General features: G+C 38.2%; 1 protein-coding gene across 5 annotated transcripts in view; it reads right to left on the bottom strand.

Moving 5' to 3' along the window:
• The window catches only part of FBXL7 (F-box and leucine rich repeat protein 7), a 189,168-nt gene that overhangs the window by 96,493 nt on the left and 74,168 nt on the right, over positions 1-18,507 (bottom strand). The window contains exon 1 of one of the 5 annotated variants that reach the window (XM_058832906.1): positions 2,188-2,273. The exons of the other annotated variants lie outside the window; for them this stretch is intronic. Coding sequence (XP_058688889.1) covers positions 2,188-2,215 — 28 coding nt within the window. The 5' untranslated portion in view covers positions 2,216-2,273. Of the gene's footprint in view, positions 1-2,187; positions 2,274-18,507 lie in introns of those variants that run through there. 5 annotated transcript variants of the gene reach the window in all.

Genomic DNA, 18,507 nt, shown 5'->3' on the forward strand with positions numbered 1-18,507 from the left:
ACAAGTAAAGAGACGCTGAAAGCATTTCCTCCATGCCTAATGACTTTGGTCCCAGTACTGAGATGTCTTCAGGGCATTCTTGTTAAAGTGCATCAATGTTAACTCAGTTTTAGATAAAAATGTCTACAAAAGCTTCAGTGAAAGTATTTCATCAATATGTCCTTCTCTTGAAATAAGTATCTTTCAGAAACCTGTATAAAGGCCAATCATTTACCCAATTTTAAGAAGAAATCATCACAATAGTTGAAGATTTTCAGAAATAAATGTCACTTTTTTAAATTGTGAAATTAATGCTTTCTCTTGCATCAAGTAATAGGAAAACAGTATTAAAAGTGAAAACAAAGTTTCAAATCATAGAAACAACTGAAAACTCTGACGATCAAATGAAAATATTTTCGTTTGGAGTAGTCTTCTAATGTAAACTATCTTTTTATTTACAGCAAATGTTGATCTCTGTCTCACTCTACCATCTATATTTCCAGACTTAATAAATTTTCTAAACTTGCATTATGCCTCATCTCTTTGCAGAAAGTTAGAAGTTTGCTTTTATAAAAGAGCATACTAGATGTATTAGAATGGGAATATAAATTAAACAAAGGGAAGACCTCTCCCCTCAGTAAAAGAATAAATTTTACTCTCTTAGGCACAGACTCAATACAGAGTTTAGAAAAAAAAAGCAGAAATCCAGTAAGTCTTCAGGAATATATCACTTTTTCTATGCTACAAAGTGTATGTAGCTACAATGCAAGTTTAGTGGCAGGAAAAGCTGGGTTTAGGGATTTGCAACATATAAGTTCAGGGTTTTCCTTGCAACTGCTGGGGCGTTAAGTGAAAAAACATAACAACATAACTGAAGACTCCATAAATTAAACACTATTCTAAACTGCAATTAAATTGTTCCCTGCTACCAGTTTAATAGTACCTCCTTGGTTTCATCTTCAGCTTTCTGTGGCTTACATTCCTTGCCGGGATACGTCAATCTATATAAACCACAGCAAGAATTGTTAAAACTGTGGTGTCTAGGCAGCTGCATATACCCAGCCAACAGCAATCAAAAGCATAGAAAAAACCAATTTTCTCCTGCATGCATGTTTTAAAAGAACAACAGACTTTATAAGGCCTGTAGAGGAGTCAAATTAAGTAAATCACTCTGCTGGAAATATTAAGTCCGATTTTGGGCACATAAGCACCATGGTGTAAACTGGCATCAGCCTTGAGTTCTGATTGGCTAAGCAGATGGGAAAGAGGCAGGAACACTGTTGTGGGCTTCCAGGACATTGGCTTTGGGGGAGGCTTACACTCTTGAGGAGCTGCCAGGTGCCCCAGCTGAACTGGGAGGACACCCCATGATGGCACAAAGCTTGTGCACGGGCAACTGGGGAGTATGGGTCTGAGGAATGAGCTTCTGAGTAGCCAAAATCTATTGTTTCCAGAACTTTGTGCTGCATTTAAAACGGATGGATAGCAACAGCAGGGTGAATATTACCCCTTTCTAAGTGCTGCTGGGACAGAACCATAGAGGACCATTGAGAAAGGTCTAAGGCAGAAGCAGCAGTGAGCCTAGATGCCTTTGCAGAAAGGCAGGCAAGCGGTGGGGAGGGGGTGAACAAAGCTGACAAAGCCAAGCACTAACTTTAAGTAATAACATTGGATTGCTAAGGAAATTCTTCATGCTTCTGTAGGAGAACTGTAGGAGAAACACAGGAAAACTCCCAGACATTTAACACCTACTTAGCTGTTAGGAAAGTAATTCAATGGTTGTTTTGAAAGTGCATCAAAAGATCATTTCTTGCACCACATAAAGCATCTTCTCATGTGTCACTCCACTGAACTCCTCCATTAGCCCAGGGTCCGGTACTGGAGGATGCTTTGTGTCAAATCAATTTGCCCGTTCAGTACTCAGTCCTACTGTGCTGTTAATCTGTATTAGCTGTGGGAAGCAGGAAAATTCATGGAGTTCTCAGCTCTGTTGATGCATATTAAAATGCATATTAAAAGGACATGGCAAAGTCCTTCATATGAGAAACTGCAATAAAATAATCATCCTGCAATTAACAACTTCTTGAATCGGGTGGGTCCCATCTTGCAACCCATTTTTGATCACACATAAGCATGAGAACAATCAACACACATAAGAATTAGAACAATCAGCAAAGCTTAACCAAGAGGAAATCGTGTCTGACCTACCTGACTGCCTTCGGTGATTCAGTGACATTGACTTTTTTAAGCCTTTTTTTGCTATCCTCTTCAATATTTTTGCAACCCAACTGGTATACCACGGTCTGGATGGCTGGAAAACCAGAGTGGCAAAAAAAAATTTGGATGGTTGGTCCATTCCCAAAGGGTAGTGATTACTTAGTTGTACTCTACCCAGGCTAGTTACAAGCACCAGAGGAGTAAATCCTGGAGATTCATGTGACCACATCTGCCTTACTTCCAAGTTCTGGACTCCCTGATAGCAGACTGACATTGAAAAATTTTAGTAAGTCCATCAGGAGGCCCCCAAAGTCATCAGGCTACTGGAGCACTGACCTGTGAGAATAGGCTGAGGGATCTGGGCTGCAGCCTGGACAAAAAAACAACTGAGGAAGTGGCAGGAGAAAAGGGCTAAAAGCAGTTTCCCAATCTTACAAAGAAAGTTGTCAAGAAAAGAGAAGCAGGGTCTTCACAGTAGTGAAGATGTGAAGACAAGAAGCAACGAATGTAAGTTGAAATGAGGCATCCAGATGCTATGAAAGGGAAGGTCTTTTTTACTCTAAGGAAAGCCAGTGGAAGAGGATTTCAGCCACTGGCCTTGGAAGTTTACAAAACCCAACCAGACAAACCTGTGAATCTGGTGTGATACAGCAGGCAGCTGGACTTCTCCACCAAAGTTGTCTTCCAACCTGAATTATTCGATAATTTTGGAAAATACTATTTGTTTTCTTTTACAGGAAAACAACACTGTAGGACTTTATATTCAGAGATGTGACAGATTTGCTAGTAGACCTTCACTATTATATGTACACAAACTTTTCTAAAGCAGCTCTTCCCAGCATGGACAACCTGTAGCAAGCTAAATGAAAAAAATACCAGCTAAATTTCCCAGAAGGAACTAGAAATAAAACTCAAGAGTGCCTCATGACATTAAACCATTCATACTATTTCCCCATATTAAAAAAAAATAAATTATTTCATATGAACAAAGCATCCTAATCATGCTGTGGGATCAAGAAACATGACTGAGGTCTGTATGACCCCCTGGATTCTACCATTTAGGCTGCATTAGCTCATTTATCCAAAGGCTTTTTACCAGCAGAGGTAATTATGATAATATCCCTCTCACCTGCTTTTATTAGCTAAAGTCAGGACCAGACAACTGCTACCTCATGCATGCAGCAGTAGACTCTACTTCTGCCCCTACTGAATATTGAGGTCCCCAAGATATTCCCAGTAACAAACTTCATACTACAAGGGATAAAGCATCCATTAATGAAATGTACACACAACATTTAAGTACAAAGTCATTAAGGACAAGTCTACTCTCTGGATTTTAATGAGGAAGACACTAAAACAGGCTGTACCATTTTTTTCAGTTATCTTCTTACTATACTACTATATCCTTCTTTGAATCCTATAGCATTTAGCAACAGACCTATTCTATGGCATTTGTTGCTATATTGTGCAATACCAAATGTAGGACACCATTTCCTACTGTCACAATGAAAGCGTTGTCTTTTGGGGACAGAAATAAATTTTACTGGATATGGGGGAGGGAAGAACATTCAAACCAATGACTTCTAAAAGTTTCTTAAATCCACAGATTTTCCATTTCCATCATTTGCAATGTTTGAGCAGTCACTACAATTTGGGAGCTATCTAGATAAATGACTCACTTCTGGAGTATTCCAGCTGTTACTGATCTCCCAGAAAGATGTCTGAACAAAGGAAAATGCTTTAGCAAGTTCATCTGCAGCCAGAAAATCTCACACTAGTAATTCAGTTTTATTGTAAGTGTCAAGATACTGCTAATGTAAATGGACTTTGTCCCTTGGCTCAAAGAATCAATATATCTCAATTTTTGAGAAGACTTCAACTTGCCATACCTAAAAATATTAATTAAATTAATAGAAATTCAAACAGCTGACATGACTCAACATTACAGTGAGCACGTTGCCACTGGTACTTTCTAGAACCCCAACAACACTTTTGGAATCAGGGTTCTGAAAGCCAGTATCCAGACTTTTATTCTGCAAAAGGACTGGAACTGCACTTCAAAGCGCAAGTGGTAAAAAACTTCTTCTGCCATGACTGCATTTGTGGAGGTCAATACTCTATAGCTGAAGGTCTAAAGTAACATTTTGCTATTTTGTAAGGTGACAACATGTCTTTACTTCAGAGCTGCCTACTCTATGCACAAAAAAATTCAAAAAGCAGTACTTCCATCACATGGGAGGGAGAAGGAAGCTTTCAATCATTTGCAGATTCAAGTTACTGCAGATAGTTAAACACCTGATTTATGTGTACAGGCACTGTTTGCCTCTACATATTATGGTAGAAGGACTTCACATTTGTTTTTTGTGGCTCCAATTTTGCTTCAACAAGTCAATTGTGGGTGGAAGTAACCAAATAGCATGCAAGATGCCAAGTAGAGGCCTCTGCAAACTTGGCCCACAGCGTGCATACTTGTTAGTCTTAAGTTTGCTGTTCTCATCTTAATCCCCTGTGCTTCTCACATCTGCAAATTGTTTAGCAAATTTAAATTCTTCATTTATCCACTTACAACCCAGTCTGCTTTCCTACAGGATTTTATCAGATTCGTGGAGCCACTGTTGTTTCACTTTGAATTTAAAATAAGTTAGATAGCAAATGACACTGATCTTTAATCAGTGGCCACCAATAAGGTGCAGGTATTAGTACAGCATGCTGCTTGTTTAAATTACTGCTGCCAGAAATGAGAGGGCAAATTTGGAAAGGAATTAAAAGCAGACAGATATTTCAACTCCACCAGATCTCAAATCACACTATTTTATTTTATCCCTGCAGGTTACATCATGATGGGCAAAGATTAAATGCTAGTGAGATGTTAATTATCCAAATCATTTATGACACTTAAACACTGATGTTCTTTCCTAACACAAAATGCATATCTTGGCATGTTCTGTACCAAATTTCCTGGGACACATAAGGTATCTTTCTTTCCTTATGACCATTTGACCTACCCATTAGTGGATGGAATTATTGACACATTGAAACACCAGGAATATGGTAATTTTTCCCTTGCAGAAAGGAGCAAAGGATAAGAGGATATTACTACTATATAAAAAAATGTCATTTTTCTGGAAAAAAATAACAAAAACCTATCTAGTAAAAAGCCACAAAAACATTATTAAATAGACAAAAGAGAGAAGTTTACGAGCAGCTCCCCACTTTACCTACCAAAACAGAAGGAAAAAAAAAAATAAAAAAAAAAAAAATACAAAGGGTCTGACATGCAATGAAACAAGAAGAATCATACCTCACTTCAGATTTCAATGAGTTGCACATTTCCAGACAGCTGTTCTGTTTCAAACAAACAGACAAGGTCTGCCTCAGGATATGAAAGCTTTCTATCAGTATCTTGGCTAGATAGGGGTAATCTGGCATGCAGTACCTATATCTGTATATACTAATGAACTAGGTTTGTCTCCTATTATACTAGGAAACAAAGGGGGGAAAAGGGGGAAAAAAGGGGAAAAAAAAAAAAAAAAAGAAAAAACCCGCCAAATCTACAAAAAAACCCTCCACTCCCCAACAAACAAAACCAACCCTAATAACAGAAGAACTCCACACACAGAGAAACCAAAAAATACCAGGTCACCAAACCCCAAACTTTCAAATTCCTCTTTTAAATAAAAAAAATTCTACAGGTAACTTTATTGGCACAGCATAGCATTGTTCTTTGAGAGTCTTGCCTTGCAATGCAAATTTCTCTTGCCTTACAGATTTGATTTCCAGTTCCTAGATGAATTGCAAAAATTAGTCCCATGAAGATCTGGGTAATTCACTTGGCTCCCACTGCTCTTCCAACCCTTCCAGGACAGCAGCCCTTCCAAGGCAAGCACAAAAACCCAAGCATATTTGCCATTTGATGCGCTATGTAAGCAAATAACATGTCTTTCTTCTGGAAAGAGATGCAAGTCTGACAACTTATTTCATGCTGCTTAATTTATTTCAGACCTGAACAGCTAAATGACTTAATCAGTCTCAGAAGCTGACCACTATGATTTGATGGCCACATATGGTCAAACCCTGAGGGAAAAAGAATGCTGAAGTTAGCATGGCAGCCAGAACTTTTAAATGCACAAACAACAGGTGAGAACACAAAATCATCTGGTTACTCAAGACAGGCAGCTGCAGACATAGAAAACGTGAGACAGCTGCTTCCAGTTGGTAGTGTTGACTGTTAGAAAACTAGTTATCCTTAAAAATTTAACATATTTGTAATATATATCCCCAGGAAGACATCTGGAAAGTCACAGAGGGATCTTAATTTCCTTTAGAAACAAAATTCCATCATAATTCAGCTTATCTGTAACAGATGCTCATTCTGACAAAAAAAACAAACAACAAAAAGCAGTCCACCATGGGATTCCCCATCAAAATTCAACTATAAGCTTCGAATAAAAAAGTGATAATCATGTGTGATTTATAGCATCTTGGGACTAGATATTGGCCACTCAAACAATACTGAAGAACATGAAGAACATGCTGCTCAAAGCAGATGCCAGCTGAATACTGCCACCCGACAAGAAACCTGATAATTTGAATTCAGATTAAAAATCTGTGCTTTAAGACCTGAATTTTGCATTTGTTTTGGACAACAAAGAACTCCTCTTTTTCCATGAAAAACATGCAACTCATCAAAAAAATGTTCCTATCTAAGAAAAGGAACAGTAGCTAACTAGTGGAAGAGTTAGATATTCATGTGTGAGAAAGAAAGCAGTTTAGCTATAGAAACCAAACTGCTGCAAATTTACTGTGAGACTTTTTACTCTATATTTGCCCAAACCACTCTCCAATACTGAATTATAGATCTACTTTTTTCTTCTAAGGAGCAAAAGAAAATACAAAAATGGCAAAAGATTTTAAAGATTCACCAACAGGGTTTAAAATAATCAATAATAGCAGAGAGTGAACAAATGGCTTAAATATGGTAACATGCTGGAGAGATAAGTTTTTGTCAACCATGAAGTGTAATTTGACATGAATGTTATTGCTGGCAATAGGCATCCATAAATAGCATCATCAAGAGCATGCTAGTGTGCCAGAAAAAGTCATTGCCAATTAAACAAATTCAGCCCTTGTTTCTTCCCCTCTTCCCTTACTATATTCAACAACTCTGCAAGAGGAAACACAGTGCTGAATTCTAACTAGCTGCAACATACTTGGAGAGCACCTTCCTGAAACCTCCTCAAGCACAGGACAATTAAAAAATTACAGGCAACAGAACAGAACCAGAACACCTCAAACAGAAATCAGAGAAGCTCCCTTAAAAGGCCATGAAGGTCAAAAATATGAGTGGGAATCCTTCCTTCCAGTTATTCCTTCCTGTATTTCTACGATGCTCTTCCTGGATGTACCAAACAGATTTAGCTTTTGATGGGTTAAAACAAGGGAGTTTCTTCTAGGATAAATAAAAGTGGGGGTGCTGGGGGTTGGAAAAACCTGAGAACATTAGGTGCTTTTTAAGCCATGAGTTACAGAAGCAATGCAATTAGGTTAGAATTTTCAAAGCAATCTAAAGTCATTAAACAACAAAATCCTGCAATGAACCAAGGCCTCAGGTGAGTTATTGTCATCATCTGACCTTTAAGGAGAGTAATTGCAAGCTTAACACATCTAAAGATGTTTTGATAACATTTAAGAAACAGGGGCAAAAATTTTAAGTGATGCTTGGATGTTTCAGTTTACAAATATATGTCAAGGACTCAACTTTTGGCACAGATAAGTGAACCAAGTACTTTGAAACTAAATGTCAAGCATAACAGCTGACCAATTTAACTGTAAAGGCACTCTGGACTTCATTCACCTGAACTTATGGCTAAGTAGACAAAACTGAGGAGAAATATCTCAGCATAAGGAAATCATTGATCATAATAATATTTGCTAGGTCATAAAAATAATGATTATACTGCAACAAGTCTGTTCTAAATCAACACTAAGTGTTGGGGTTTAATACTGTTTATGAAGCAAACATACTCACTGAGAATTATGATCTACTTTGTTTATACTCATTTTGAATGTTTTCCTCCTCAGATGATTTACAGTTTTATTTTTTCTTCCAAGGCTCAGTTCCTACAATTCTTAAACCCCTCCAGCTCAGCCACTTCCAGATCATCCATCAGTTGTTTCAATAAAGTTGTGGATTTACAATGCCCTCTCAGCATTCCTATCATTGACTCACGTTCTCATCAGCAAGCAACTTCTGACCCAAGTTTTATTTCACCCCAAAACTGAGCTCTGCATTATCTGTACGAAGCACCTTGCCAGCATGCAGGCTGGCACCAACTGGGCGTCCAATTTTACGTCCTTCCCAGGAGCCATTGCAAGACTTTTTTTGAAATTGCAACATTTAGTCATGCCTAGTCATGCAGTCCTAATCATCTCCTTGAAATCTCACATCTGTTGGACAATACCTGGAATCCAGGTTATACATCTGCATTCCCTCACATTTCCCCCCACCTTACACTAAGTATCTCCTGCCTTAAGGCAGCTTTGCAAATTCTATTCCTCCTAGAGCCAGGAAGAACTGGGAAACACAATGCACACTCAACCTGACAGACTAAATTAGAATATGTTATTTGCATCCATGTTAACACTGAAAAAACATCCATTTTTCCCAATATAGAGCCAAGGCTTTTACAGAAGGCTCTCAGAAGGCTAAGCATCACTCTGCAGATCTGTGAGTCTCCACGAACCAGAAAGACTGCTCTTTAACACTGCTAAACAAATACAATCTGAAATATTACCACCTTTATGTAGCACTGAAAAGGGACTCTGGTAGTGATGTCTTGACTGGCTATCACACAGGAGAAGATTGAAAGAGCAACATTTAAATGTTCATGTGTACATCACAGGTTCTACAAAGAGACAAAAAACCCCCGAACAACCCTGATAGAATCACTACTCTCTTTCCTCCAATATTTTTATGCTGTTTCCTGTGGAGTTCTTCACTAATCTGTCCTGAATATCTAACTATTGCTTCAAATTCAGGTGTTAGTTCCCTGCAGTGCCACTATCTTTTAGTTTGCCAAAGACATGCTGCAGGTGGAACAGTTGCTTTTAAATAAACTTTTTTTTAATTTACAATAATTTCTATTGCCTGTTTTCTTCCATTTAAGTTTCATATTTAGTGTAAGACAAAATTAAGATGGATATTCTATTAATATAATAAATACTTTGCCTTGCATATATGCTTCATCACTTGAAGATGTGATAGGTGGATTTGAGCTATAACTGTAAAAGTCCACCGATCGCACAATATTTCAGGAGGGATCCCTCTTAAATCTTTCATGGTTGGAATGATCACAAAATGTAAAAAAAGCCAGAAAATAAAAATATGAAAGTGTAGACTGGTGCCATTTTAGCACTCTCAGACACGAGCAAGCTATGGTGTTAACATATCCATTCAATTTGCTTGAATGTCTAAACCCCCATACAATCCTCCCCCAAGCACAATGTGTGGTTAGCCTTTAAATGGACCAGTCTTAGCTTCTCATATACATACCACTCATCTGATCACACAGCTTAAATGTGAATTGTACCATTTTTCCAAACAATTCCCTTAAGATTCATGCCATTCACATTACAAATAGGCATACTTATTTTACTCCTCAGTTTCTTGCTAGTATGCTAGCCCTAGTAGCTACTAAAAAGTTAACCAAAATATGCTCCAAATTTAAACTACTTCAAGTTCAGTCAATATTCGAGTCTTAATAATAAACAAAAACAAACCAAAACCAAAAATAAAAAAGCAAACAAAAAATGAGGGTTTTTTCCATTATTTTACTACCTCAATGTGACTAAAACAAGTAGCCTACATCATTATGCTATATCCACTTCATATAAATGTAAATAAGTCCATTAGATAAATGGCGCACATGTGTGTGTGAGTGAAATGAGGCTCATCAGTCACTACATAGCTTACACACACAGAAATATGCTAGCAATGCACTGCTAAGCCACCTCAAAACACAGCAAAACAAACTGCATCAGCTGCTGAGCACAGACTGATATCAGGGAAATTCCTGAGTTAAGAAAGCAATGCACACAGACTCCTTCTTCTGCCTGTAATGCCTCTGAGAATAAACTGTATATCATTGTTAAATAAATCACAGCTCATTACCAAGTCATATAATTCACCTTCATGAGAAATAACAAAAATGTCATGTACTATTAAGAGTAATTCTCTGTGTCTAACATTACCTTTCTTCTTACTTCTAGAGATTCCCCTCTAATACTTATTTCATACACTCATTACATTCCTAGCAAATGCATAGGTACATCTTAATTCCTGCAGAGTGAGTGCCATCACTCTGAGTGTAAAGGTCAAATTTTGCTGTCACATCAAAGCCATGCCTTGGAAGCTCCGAGTTAAACTGAGATAATATGAGCAAAACTGAACCAATTAGCTTCATACATTGGTTATCAGCCAGTCTGCCAGCTGTGCTACTGGAGAAAAGTAATTTATCCTGCCAATTCCTGAGCAGATATGTGCTCTCCACAGAAAGAACCAAGGCTTTTGAAGCCAGAGGATTATGTTTAGATAGCTTCTATACTACTTACACTAAAGTACATTTTCTCAGGCAGACTATATATGGTCAGGGAGCATTATCTGGCTGATGCACATTTAGTAATGTAGGTCTCCACATTAAGACAAGACAAGTTTTTGTTAGAAGCAGCACTAACCAAAACTAATAATTTAGGGGCACATTTCATTCCAAGCAGGAGTGAACCCTACATCAGAGGTTTTTGTGAGGTTAGTGCCTGATGCAACATTTCTACAAAACACTGAACACTGCTCTGCAAGCAGCAGGTAAGAAAGGAGTTAACAACTTCCAGGTGAACTTAAGAGAAAAAACAACAGCATGAGACACTGAACTTTTCATTGTTTCTAGCTAATCCTGCCAAAGTAATACCAATCATTTGTTTTCTTCTTTATCCAAAATAAGACTTTAGATTACTAATACACAAAATTTTCTTATTCTTATAAAATTATTTCTTATTTATTCTGTTCAAAGCACATGCAGATTTCATTTCTTACAGACCTGATACTGCTTTGGTCTCTGCTGTCATGTTCTGAAAACCCATCCGTTGTGTGATGCACCACAGGAGAACTGCATCAATGATAATAATCCAAACAGCATTTTTTCTACCCACACAGGTTGCTACATGCTTTTAGAAAACATATGCTGCTAACTTCCCATCAGAAAGGATAAAGATAGGTTCCAAGCTAAGACACACAGCAAAAATTTTACATAAAGTATTTCATCTACTAAAACAATATTGTTAATTTAAATAATTTACTAGTTGTACAACTAAGACATTTCTTCAAAACTCATGCAGAAACCCGGAGTGAGTTGGGAGCTTTCATCTACATGGTTTGTTTTGAAATCTGGTATGAGATGAGTGCTGATAAATAAAATTTGTCACAAGGCATTTTTGCCATGTAGTTTTGCATCACTGAAATAATTTTTTCATCCTACACTCATTGACAGTTGTATTAAATCTGATGAATATGACCATTTCCACTACTCTGTCAGATTCTAGTGAAACATGAGTTTTCAGTGGTTCAAGAACTGGAACTATCAAATATAATTTAAAAGTGCACCCAAATGATGACACAACATTACTTCAGTATTTCAAATCTTAAAAGAGAACTCCTTAATAAAATATCCCCTCTTTGCATGAGCAAAGGCCTGTTAGAAGCCCCCACTAATTAATAACTTATATTCTTAAAAGAATTTTTACGAAGTCTCAGATCAGAATCATCAGGTCTGATCAGAAGATCTTCAGATTTTCTCTCTGAATTGAGCTAAAGCCCCAAAGGCAAACTCCAGGTATAATCTAGTGTAAGAGTCTCATCGTTTTCATTAAGCATGTTGTCTGGAGAGAGATTTGAGAGAGAACTGATGACATCCAGACTACAAAGAACTTGACTTCCAAGTTCTGTGGTCTCTTAGTATCACTTAAGAAAGAGGCAACAGCAGAATAGTTTATTGTTCCAGGTCAGAGATGATCAAAATTTTTACTTCTCCTGCCATGCATGTTTCCTCCTTACTGAATCTATTCTGAATAGGAAGCAAAATTCATGTGGACAATGTAATTGTTTAATTATTGCAGCCTGCTTACCTTCCAAAACAAACTAATCCAAAAGAAATCAGAACAAAATAGAAAGCAACTGATTGCATCTCATGAGCCAGAGCATTGAGAACAGTGGAAAAAAACAAATAGGATAATGGTCAAAATATATTTTTCTAGTACCAGTGCCACAGAATTCATAAAAAGCTTAAAGAAAACTTTCATATTAGCATTTAGTTTGTGCTCATGTCTTCTGCTACCCTCCCTCCCCCATCTTACTCTATGGCAATGTGTATCTGGTAAAAGTTTAGCAAGCAGAGATGTATACTCTTTAAAACTAATGGTATGAATGAAAGTTTACTCCTAGGCAACCTGAGTATGGCTATAATAGTCACTACTGGCCTTCTAGAAGACTTTGACTGTACCAGGACATATCAGGAGCAGCATCTTTAGTTCCATCCTCAAAGAGAATCTCCATTCGACCAATACTGCCCACTGAGGGCCAAATGGGAATACAATTCTTTTGTGCTAGGTGCTTCAGGGAGAACACACTCTAGCGACTCACCATTTTTGGCCAGTAGCAGTCTGAGCTAAGTATGAACCGCTGTTTTAAAGACAGAGATAAAACCACCCAAAACACGGTTGATTTTCCTTTTTCTTCAATTGATGTTAAGCAAGAAAGGAAAGCCCTGAACTCTTTATGCTTTAATGTGCAGGATTACTCCACACATGTGTCTTGCTTGTATCTCCTCTCATGATGTGGAGAGAATTACTTACAATAATATTCTTTACAAATGCTGCTGTTTGCAGATTCATTCTCATTTAACATTTAATTGGAGTTTCTAAAAAGAAGCAGCATGCTGAGTAATTGTCCATTCTCTTATCACACACATAGGTTTAAGCATTTCAAATTTCTGCAAACTGAACTAGTCTGAATGGGAAGCTGCGTTTGCTTTTCATTGTAGAACCGTCAGGAAAGGCTGAGTAAGTTAACATTATTCTCCAAGCAGTACCTGTGTAATTCCTTTGAAAGCCATAACCAATGTCTGCCTATTAAATACATTTCTGCCAAAAACTCATTATTTTACTAGTATAATAAAAAAATTAATTGTAGGACATGACAATATATCTCTCACACAATACCTTAACTCAGTGATACTTCAGCATGAGAATTAAATAATTTTTGAAAAACACTGTCCTCTTTCTTTAAAGCAGTTCTACCACCAACACCACCCAGCAACATGCACATGGCATAATACCTACTTGTCCTGTGTTCTGTTCCAAAGCAGCCCCTACATCAAGACATTTCCATCTTTGCTGCCTGAAACAATTACAAAAACAATGTAGCACTGGACCTTCTCACTTCAAATTCCTTCTCCCAGGAGGGACAGAGGAATTCCAGGCTTCAGTGTAAGAGACGAAAGATACTGTTTTTGGAGTAAGGCTCTCAGTGGAAGTCTCAGTCTGAAATGGACCCACTTCTGCGGAGAGTGGGAGGATTTGAAGAAACCAGGCAAATGGTATTTGACCTTTGCTCTTAAAACAAGCAGAAAAAGCCCAAAAGCCTGAAACTCACTGGGTGGCACATGTAGACCCTTTATGCAAAGCTTTGTTTTTCTCCTTCAGTAATGCCTGAGCAGTCAGAGAAAGCAACATGCAAGAAAGAAGTTTTATTGTCCAGCTATCCGACACTGCACACTCCCTGGAGGCTTCCTCTCAGATTATCTTGTTGTGCTTAGTTGGGTCACAATATGTTTCTGTAAAATATTTCACTATACTTGGTAAAAAAAGCCTTAAGAGCAGTCTTGGGGAAACTGACAATGAATAAATGTCAGGCTGCTTTTCCTAAAAAGTGGCAGATATGAAATGAGCTTGATTAGGAGTGTCTGAAATACCCCATCACCTGCTAGACTGGCAGTTCTTGAGTCAAACACAGCAAGTGCCTCCAAGCACTCTGCAGTTGTCCAGCCCGAGATAACTATCACTGCCAGATTACATCAGTGCAACCAATAAAAGAAGTTTATTTGAAGCTTCTGTTTACATACAACCCCTAAGGTATTCTCATCTTGAAGACGTTGTTCAAAAATGGTGTCAGCACAGCTTCAGCATTAAGAGACACATTTTCAAGCAGGGCTTCTCTGACCTGACCTAATAAAATAACTTATCCACAAATGCAAGCAATATTTGTAGAATCCCTATGCGATCTTAAAACAAGAGTCATTATTTTTCCATACTTACAAAAGAGAATTGATATTTATTTTAAATACTTAAATGCATCCTCCCTCTTTTTCTCTGCAGGAAAAGCCTGTTATTTTTACAGCTGAAAGCAATAATTTCTAAATGGGAAAATATTTCCAAACAAGAAACTTCTGATTATCACCAAGCTGCTCAATTGTTATTTTGTTCGGGTTTTTTGTTTCACTCTTCCACAAACAACCATCTGCAAAGAGGGTGGAATTTAAGTATGTAAGAACACACATTTACAGGCAATAATGCTCTTCAAAGCATGTATGGTTTCCCTAAAAAACATGATTAATACAGTTCACATTTGGCCATGTGTGCTTAGGAGAGGAAAAGTACTTTTCTCTTAGCATTTGGGAGAGGAATGTGAACATCTTTCAAAGTATTACCCACTGGGTCCTAGCAATGATCATATTCTTCTTCATAAAAGTGATGTGGATAGATAGGGAAAGCCGATCGGAAGATCTCGCGATGTACATGAAGGTAGGGTCCCTCTTTCTCCAATGTTCTATTACCCATAATATCACAGTGATTACGTCATCATAACTCGGTCATATAAAACCTTGCACACCGGAAATAAACGCTCTTCACCGTCCACCACATTGGTGTTCGTGTGTGATTAGCCCGACAGGCCTGTAAGTTTAGCCATCGTGTCACTCAAGAACTGGGTCGCTACGCCTCATTCTGAGGCAACATAAAAGACACTAATCAGAGGTTAGTTTCTGCAGGAACCATCTTTCCCCTAAATGCTCTTAAAGGCCGAATTCTGCTAACTGGAAAGATTAACATTAGTTTTACATGGCCTCTTCTCTCCTCTGCCAGTCCCAAGGCTGTTCTTATAAGTAACCATCAAGCAGTAATCATACAGCTAAAGATCACCTAGAATAAACCAAATCTCTTCTCACAATCTTGTGCCTACACAGATGTAAATATTCTGAAGCCCATTCATATCAGAGCAATGGCAAATGATTCCTGCAGTAGTCTATTACTGAAATGCTTGAAAACTTGGACAAGATGTATCAGAGGCAAAGGCTTGAAGGAAGGAAGCAAATTTGATAGAGCACAGAATGTGATAAAATGTAGATCCATTAGTATCATGGGAAAACCAGAATACATACAGCTGTCCAGAAAATAATCAGGAGGTTACATTAATTACAGCCCTTTTCTCTGCTTGACATTTCACCACAATACAATAACTACTTTTTCAGCTGCTAGTAGGACTTGTACTAGATTTTCCTAAATTGACCAAAATGATAGCAAAGTAAATGAAGAGACTATATAATCTTGAACTGTTGCTTTTTCACCAGATGTCAGAGAAGAACATAACTCCATTTTCACAAAAGACTTTCCAGGCAGATTACAGATGTTTACAGATGCAGCCAGACAGAAAATCAGAATGGACTAGGCTGTTACCTCTTTCTTTCCAGAAGAAAGATATGAAAATAGTGGAAATATTCCTCCCCCACTCCCCTCTCCCAAAAACATCATGGCAAGTTCATAGACTAGATCTTTGTGTTTAAGTCCTAGAGGACATAAAGTCCTCAAAACTGGCATAATTGACTCTGACTAAAAACACGCAGTAGCAGAAAATGCAGCTGCCTATTTTTCTGTCAGCTCAATTTTATGAGTAACATTAACATGTACAAGTCATGCCTGGCTGAAGCCTTTCAGTGTTTTTACCCCTTTTCCCTCATTGTCAAGAAATAGTTATTGTACAAGGGTATACATAACTTCATGTTAACAGTAAGTAAAGTAATGTCTCTAGACTAATATCCATAATACATTCCTTGTCAAATCAGAAGCCCCTTCCTACAAGTACAGCCTTCACAAAGAAAACTGTCCAAAGAGAGTTGACAATAACTCAAGAGTTGCTATTATAGAGAAAGTCTCTTTTCTCAGCTTTACCCAAAACAAATCCACCCAGAATGAAATTTGACAAACCATATTTTTAGGACACCAGCACACATTTCTAGGCATTGTTGGTTCTTGGCTTCAGTTCTACAGACAAAAGAGGGTATTTCAAAAGCTTAAGGACAATCACTTCTCCTCAAGACCTCTATTAGGAAGAAAAGCCTGGTGACCCTTCATTCTGAAGTACAAGCATTTCAAATTTATACTCCTGACAATTAGCCTCAAAGAAAAGATAGATTCACACTGGATGTGAATTCTCTCTGCAGCTGGCACAAGGACACCTCACCACTGGAGAGAGAACATTCTATTTTTCAACATCTACAGGCATTTGAAGTTTCATTGTGGCTGGAAAAGTGTTATGCATTTATGTGGAGTATGCTTAAGTCTACCAGAAAAATGAAGAAACAAAAAAAAAATCAACTTATACTGTAGAAGCTGTCTGGACAATTGAGACAACAGTTTAGCCCAGAGGTACCCTATGGAATCCCATACAACTGCCAAAAGAATCCAAGTAAAACCATGGTTGTGAGGTAATGCTATGCTTGTCCTTTCTCCAAGAAATTTGGCTCTACATAGCTTCACAAACTCCTGCACAAAGAAATGGATGAAGGAGGAGAAGCATGGAGCGGGAACACCACAGAGGAAAGACTGATCAAGAACCAGTCTCGACTTTAAAAGTTAAAAAGTAATCTTTGTCCTAGAATGTTAGATCACAGTTAACTGACTGTTAAAAGTGGCTGTTTTTCAGGGGTAGAGGGAGTTGGGTGACGGAAACTAACACAGGGATTAAACGCCTTCTACTTCATAAATTTTCTCAAAGCCTCACAACACAGGATAATGAAAAAGAGCATAAATTTGCAGACTGAAGGCAGAAAAAAACATGGGTGAGTTGGGTAAACACAAGAAATAAAATTAATTTCTGTAGCTGTAAGATGGAATGTAGACAAGAACAAATGAAGTTTGGAGTTTTAAGGATCCAAAAGGGCACAACTGAGTACAGTAAACATGCAAGCTTTATAGGAGGGGGAAAACAGAGGCAAGGACATGAAGACAGAACAAAGAATGTTATGTTCTATTTCTCAACACCAAGCCTATATACCTGAAAGCAGGGATGTGCTTGCCAGAGAGAATATTTGTTGGTGATCTGAATGGCAAGGGGAAGGAAATTCAACATGTGGAACCACTCAATAGTTTTTACACAGTTACTGTCTTTCCCACCCTCAGTGCTCCGCAGAGAACCAGCAGAATTAATTTGAGCACATTTACAAGCAGGTTACTAGCCAGAGGACATATCCTAACTGGGTTAGGATAAAAGCTAGACTTTGAGAGAATTACAAGCAAATCTCCTCCAGTACACCCTATAACAAATTCTCTGTAGGGTTTTGGTGCTCAGCAGGAGTAGCTCCATTCTCTTCAGTGTCATACTCCTGAGTCCTGAAGGAGTCCATCACTCCTTTTCTTTCACCGCATACTAAGCAGGCAAAGAGGGTTGCCAGTGGCTACCTAGGTATACCTTTTGTGGCACAATCATAGTGGTACACTTACACACGAGCAAAGAAACACCCTTCTGCAGATAAGGCTGCTGATCCACAACAGCCCACTTGGAGACATAACCATTAAATGGGATGCTCCCACACAAGGTTGACCCTTGTATCAACTGACCAGGTTTGATTAAACCTATGACAGCAATTCCATACTTTACACTGAGCCAAGAGATGTCTACCTATCATAGAACCTAGAATATGCTGAGTTGGAAGGGACCATCAAGATCATTGAATTCAATTCCTGGCCCCACACAGGACACCCAAACAATCAGACCACGTCTGACAGCATTTTCCAAATGCTTCTTGAACTGTGCCAGGCTTGGTGCTGTAACCATTTCCCTGGGGAGCCTGTTCCAGTGCTCAATCACCCTCTGGGTGAAAAATCTTTTCCTGTACAAATCTAAGCTTCCCCTGACTCAGTTTCAGGCCATTTCCTTACGTCCTCTTACTGGTCATCACAGAGAAGAGATCAGTGTTTCCCCCTCCTCTT

Source organism: Poecile atricapillus, chromosome 2 (assembly GCF_030490865.1).
Source record: "Poecile atricapillus isolate bPoeAtr1 chromosome 2, bPoeAtr1.hap1, whole genome shotgun sequence".
Taxonomy (NCBI): domain Eukaryota; kingdom Metazoa; phylum Chordata; class Aves; order Passeriformes; family Paridae; genus Poecile; species Poecile atricapillus.